This window comes from Cyprinodon variegatus, unplaced genomic scaffold (assembly GCF_000732505.1).
Source record: "Cyprinodon variegatus isolate N-32 unplaced genomic scaffold, C_variegatus-1.0 Scaffold490, whole genome shotgun sequence".
Classification (NCBI taxonomy): Eukaryota; Metazoa; Chordata; class Actinopteri; order Cyprinodontiformes; family Cyprinodontidae; genus Cyprinodon; species Cyprinodon variegatus.
Window position 1 is genome coordinate 133,936 of NW_015150943.1, and position 5,692 is coordinate 139,627.

A 5,692-nucleotide genomic window follows, 5' to 3' on the forward strand; every position below is an offset into this window, starting at 1 on the left:
ATGGCCGCTCACACTGAGCCTTGTTCTGCTGGAGGTTTCTTCCTGTTAAAAGGGAGTTTTTCCTCTCCACTGTCGCTACAAGCATGCTTAGCTTGAGGGCTTGCCTTTAAGTCAATGTAATTAACCAGTTTTCCTTAGATAGAAAACTTTGAATAAATGTGACTGTATGATCTGCCTTGAGATGAAATGTTGTGAATTGGCGCTATATAAATAATCTAATATTTTAGTGAATTTAAAATGTGCAAACTATTAGTTTGAGTGTTCTTTATCAGCTTAAGAGTTAAAAATATCTAAATGAGCTAAAATAAGATAAAGCCGTTTCATTTCAATTTAATCAAAATGCACTTTACATGATTTTAACCTTTTAACAGGTAAAAGCAGAATATAAAGATGTACGCTTACAAATTGATAATAGATGAGTGGGAGACGATAAAGGGAGGAATTAATTCAGTGAATTTTGACCAGTTTTTAACTGTTACTGCTATTAGGCCTACTTCCTTGGTTATTTTCAAAGCTGACTTCTATTTTAGTCGGTGAAGTCTTTACCTGTTAGGTCAATACTTGAAATAACTCTTTGTCTCCTTTGTGTTTTAAAAAACTTTGAAGCAGTATTTTTTTAATTCTTATAAATTAAAACTATATCAACTTAGGGATAAGTTATTAGACAAACGTTGCTTCTGACAATTTTTGCTTCTGAGGCTTTATTACCTGATGAAAATAACAAACAACTCTTTTTTTTTTATTTCTTTTCTGCATGTTTGGTGTGAATTGTTTGCAAAAAAAATGGGGACAACTTCTTTTTTATAATAAAAAGCAGATTTTGTATCATCCTTTCAATAGGTTTGCTTCATATAGTTGATTTATTTCTTTACTTAAATCTATTACATTACGAAGCGTTCATATAAGATTTAAAAAGCACAATATCTCCTCAACAGGACCAACCATGTGTTTATTCACATGGTTTCATCCAATATTGATCATTTCTACTTCCATGATTTTGTGTTAAAGATCTAGCAGAATCCCTACATTACTTGCGCCTCTATTTCTTTGCGTTCGTTGGGGTGTGTGTAATTAATTTCGTTAGTGACGACTCTGTGCGTCCGTTTTGAGTAGTCCTATCAAGCTGACCTCTAAGCATGCAGAAGTTCTCCATATTCGCCCTTTTTTATGTCATCCTTGAGCTTTTGCTAGAAATCTCTATATGCTTTCAGAGCTAAAACCAACAAAGTCTCAAAAACATTATCTTTGGACATTCAAAAACAATATCAACACATTTCACTTGATACATTACATACATAGAAAGCAGGCCCTTAAAAAAGGAACAGCAAATGAAACAATTGCACCATTTCTCAGCCCAGGCCTAGAATAAATTACTGCATATCCTAAACTACATCCTTACATAGAGTTACTTCCAGCTGAGGCAGCGTCAATTTAAAGCATCAGCAAACATTGAATAAAGCTGAAAAGAAAACAAAAAAACAAGATTTTATTTTATTTTTTTTGCTAATTATGATTGTATTTCAGTTCAGTCTTACACTGCAAAAACGATATAGAAATAAGTACAATTTTCTCAAAGTAAATGTATTTATCCTTAATTTGAGTAGGTAAATAAGATTATTTGCTAATGGAATTAGATTTTTTACTCTAAAGATAATATAATTGGATAATATGCACTTGAAATAGGACAATCAAGTTGTTTTTTCTTATTTTAAATGTAAATTGTCTTGTTCCATTGGCAAAGTGTCTCACCTCCCTCCTCAATCAAATAACAATACACTTATTTCTAGAAAAAAATACCCCTTTAGATATAAATTTTTTGCAGTGCATTTTCCCTGCTGCAGGGAATACTTCCCTCCTTACTCTTTATATCTCATCTCTTGCTGTGCAACTACACAGAGATACTTGACCTGATTTATACAGCACTTCCAGTGTGAATTTAATGCTTCAACTTTTTTTTTTTTGGCTTAGATTGGCACCAGAAAGAAATACAAAGAGTATTTTGCAGTATAGCTTTAAACGTGTTCAAGTCTACACCTTTTTCTCCCCTTTAAAAAATGTTCAGTATAACTGTAGGACTAGTAATCAGGATCCAATCAAAGCTTTCGTTTGAATATTTTTCCTGTAAATGTTCAATGATTCACATTGTTTTCTAGCTTATCCCTTAACTAATTAACTCAGATCAACGTTAAAGCTTATTCAAATAAAAAACCCGAAGTTCTTTTATAAATCAGGTATTGGACAAAACTTAACAAATTTTTCTCCCAGGAAGCATTGAGAGCCAACAATCTAAACCACCTTAAAAGATAACAAGAGAGTCGGATTCTTTGGAGGAGAAAATATAAAGAAACTAGGAATGACAATCCTTTAATCAGGCATCCCCAAAGTCGGTCGTTGAGGGCCACTGTCCTACAGGTTTATGAGGTTTCCTTGCTCCAGTGCAGCTTATTTTAATTACAAGCTGATTAACAGGCCGTTGCTCAACAGCAATCATCATAATCAGCTGTGCTAAAGCAGGGAAACCTCTAAAACCTGCAAGACAGCGGCCCTCGAGGACCGACTTTGGGGATGCCTGCTTTAGATTCAGCGTAAAAAAAAACATAGACACATTTTAAATCCAGCGTCTTGCAAAAGTATTCTTGAAATGGTTCGGTTGACTTTATTTAAAGGTATTGTGGAGGATTTTTGAGGATTTTTTTTAAATGAACGGGCCTCTCCACTTAAAAAAAAAAATGCACATGCACAACCCTGTAACCCCTCCCGAGAGAGAACGTCTATTAAACGAGTGCGAGAGCGTGCACAAGCCGTTTCCTCCTCATTTTACTAGCAGGGATATGAAATGGATTTCTCCACATATGTGTGCAAAAATGTCCCAAAAACACTCTGGAATTGTTTCTCGTTGGAGGCCTTTCTCTTCTTCTCATACACTCCATAGATGCTTTTTCTCTTACGATCCTCTGCCATTTTCAAAGAACTGCAGTGAGAAAGGCGAGCTTCAATGACTGGATGAAAAACACACACTAGAAAGCACGCAGGAAAAGATAATTAACAGGACGAGCATATAGGACGGCGTTACGGAAACATATCACCAGAATGATTGACAATTAGGAGGACCACTTATTTTGATGATCCACCCAGAAAAACAACATCCTCCACTATACCTTTACTAGTGAGACATGGTGGTGGCAGCAGTAGGATCATGCTATGGGAATGTTTTTATACACAGCAGACAAGAACATAAAAATGTTGATTGGAAGCTTAAGGATCAACCTTCCAGCAAGTTAGGATGGACTAGATCAGAACAGCTTAACCCAAGGCTCTAATTTAGTTTATGATGGATGTCTAGGTATTTATTTCATAGTTAGGAGCGAACAAAGCAGGAAGAGACTAAATTCATCCTGTACTTGCAGTAATAGTTTTTCGGGGTGGATCATCAAAATAAGTGGTCCTCCTAAATGTCAATCATCCTGGTGATATGTTTACATAAGGCTCTCCTACGTGCTCGTCCCAATTTTCACCCTCCGGTGGTGAGTCTGACATTGTGGAGAAATTGCAAATCTTCTTTTTGAAACTAAGCTTTTATTTGTGATGCAAACATAAATTTTTAAACAGAGCGTGCAAGAGGAGAAATGGGCTCATGCATGCTCTCACACTCCTTTAATAGGAGTTCCCTCTCGGGAGCGGGTACAGGGTTGTGCATGTGCATTTCTTTTTAAAGTTCGGAGGATGGGTCTTTTAAAAAATTTGCAAAAAAACCTCCATTCTACCTTTAAGTGTGCACTACTTTGAGGTGGTTTAAGGAAGAACAATCCCATAATGCTGAGAGGTGTGTCTTTGCTGCAAAGGAAATAGGAAAAACCTAAAGTGCTTGGAATACTTATGCAAGGTGCTGTATTTTGAGCTCCTGCAAACTAATTAAAAAAGTGCATTGTAAAAAATGAAAAGTGAACTTGTGTCAGTTAGTGTGCAACATAGTGAAAAGGAGAACCTTACTATTAAATAAGGAATGAAGCCAGATTTGTACTGTAACCAAAGCATACGTCGCCACGTCGTCCTTCCAGTTTTGCAGCTGAGCCTTGAAAGCCACACTGTGGCGAAGCTGAGGAAGGAAAGCAGCTGACCTGTCAGCCGCGTCCGAGTTCAAGCCAACCACACAGGATGGAAAAAAAAGGAATAGAGAGAAAAGGATGACAGGAAGGAAAAAATGTTTCTCCTTATTTCAGAAGTCTGTGTGTAGCTGAGAGGATTGTTGCTTTATAAACCTTTAACAGGCCTTTTCTTCTTTTTTCATAGTGTAAATGATCCCAACTGATGATTTATAGCACTGCTCGCCATCTTGGACCCGATTAGAGAAATGAAGTACCAGCAGAGTCTGTTTCTTTTTCCTTCACATTTGTTTAAAAAATAGGAATAAATAAATAAAAAAAGGGAAATGAAAAGGAGTTTTCTGTGTTTCGGACGTAGAAAGGTTGTCATGGCTGCCGGTTGCCGTACATTAAGGGAATGATGAAGACTGAGATGTCGTCACCGGAGCCCAAACGCTCGTTGGTGATCCTCCATCCTCTGTCTCTCAGCACGCCTCGCGCTCGCATCACCAGGTCCTGAGCGGCCATTGTATACCTGCATCATGCAATAATGATGATTTGGATTTAGCTTCAGACATGGATAGGAGGAGCTAAGGTACGAACTGTATGAATGAAGAAAAATCACCCACCTGTGCAAGTCATCAGGGTCACAGTTGGACAGGAAGGTGCTGACAGCTTCAGCGACCTCCTCATTGGTCAGGACATCCCAGAGGCCATCAGTTCCCATCACCAGGACGTCGTCTGTCCCATGCTCATACTGCATCAGATTATACACCTTCACCTGCAGAACAACAACTTTCATACATAGAGCTCTCCATTATTGCAGCACGCTGCAATGTGTAAGAGACCTGCACGTTTTTTTGTAAGAGACCTGTTTTTTTACCCTCATTTTGCTAAGGGACAAAAAACAGGCTTTCTGCAATTTTTAGTTTTTGCAGCATTTTAAAAATTTGTAAATAAATGGCAGACGTTTGGCTGATAGGAAGGAAGGAAGGAAGGAAGGAAGGAAGGAAGGAAGGAAGGAAGGAAGGAAGGAAGGAAGGAAGGAAGGAAGGAAGGACTGAATGAATGAAGGAAGGACTGAAGGAGGGAAGGAAGGAAGGAAGGAGGCAAGTAAGGAAGGACTGAATGAGGGAAGGAAGGGAGGAAAGAAGGACTGAATGAGTGAAGAAAGGAAGGAAGGAAGAACTGGATGAGAGAAGGAAGGAAGAATGGAAGGAAGGACTGAATGAGGGAAGTAAGGAAGGAAGGAGGCAAGTAAGGAAGGAAGGAGGCAAGTAAGGAAGGACTGAATGAGGGAAGGAAGGGAGGAAGGAAGGACTGAATGAAGGAAGGAAGGAAGGAAGAAAGGAAGGAGGCAAGTAGGGAAGGACTGAATGAGGGAAGGAAGGGAGGAAGGAAGGACTGACTGAGTGAAGGAAGAAAGGAAGGAGGCAAGTAAGGAAGGACTGAATGAGGGAAGGAAGGGAGGAAGGAAGGACTGAATGAAGGAAGGAAGAAAGGAAGGAGGCAAGTAAGGAAGGACTGAATGAGGGAAGGAAGGGAGGAAGGAAGGACTGACTGAGTGAGGGAAGGAAGGAAGGAGGCAAGTAAGGAAGGACTGAATGAGG

The 5,692-nt window shown here is 38.7% G+C and overlaps 1 protein-coding gene across 1 annotated transcript in view; it reads right to left on the reverse strand.

Annotated features, from left to right (window-relative positions):
* Positions 1-4,428: 4,428 nt before the first annotated feature.
* Positions 4,429-5,692, reverse strand: part of LOC107094557 (protein phosphatase 1H-like) — a 26,316-nt gene continuing 25,052 nt past the window's right edge. Inside the window, exons 9-10 of the mRNA XM_015390246.1 lie at positions 4,712-4,863; positions 4,429-4,617 (exon numbers count right to left, since the gene is read on the reverse strand). Of these exons, the coding sequence (XP_015245732.1) occupies positions 4,470-4,617; positions 4,712-4,863 (300 nt within the window). The 3' untranslated portion in view covers positions 4,429-4,469. The remainder of the gene's footprint in view (positions 4,618-4,711; positions 4,864-5,692) is intronic.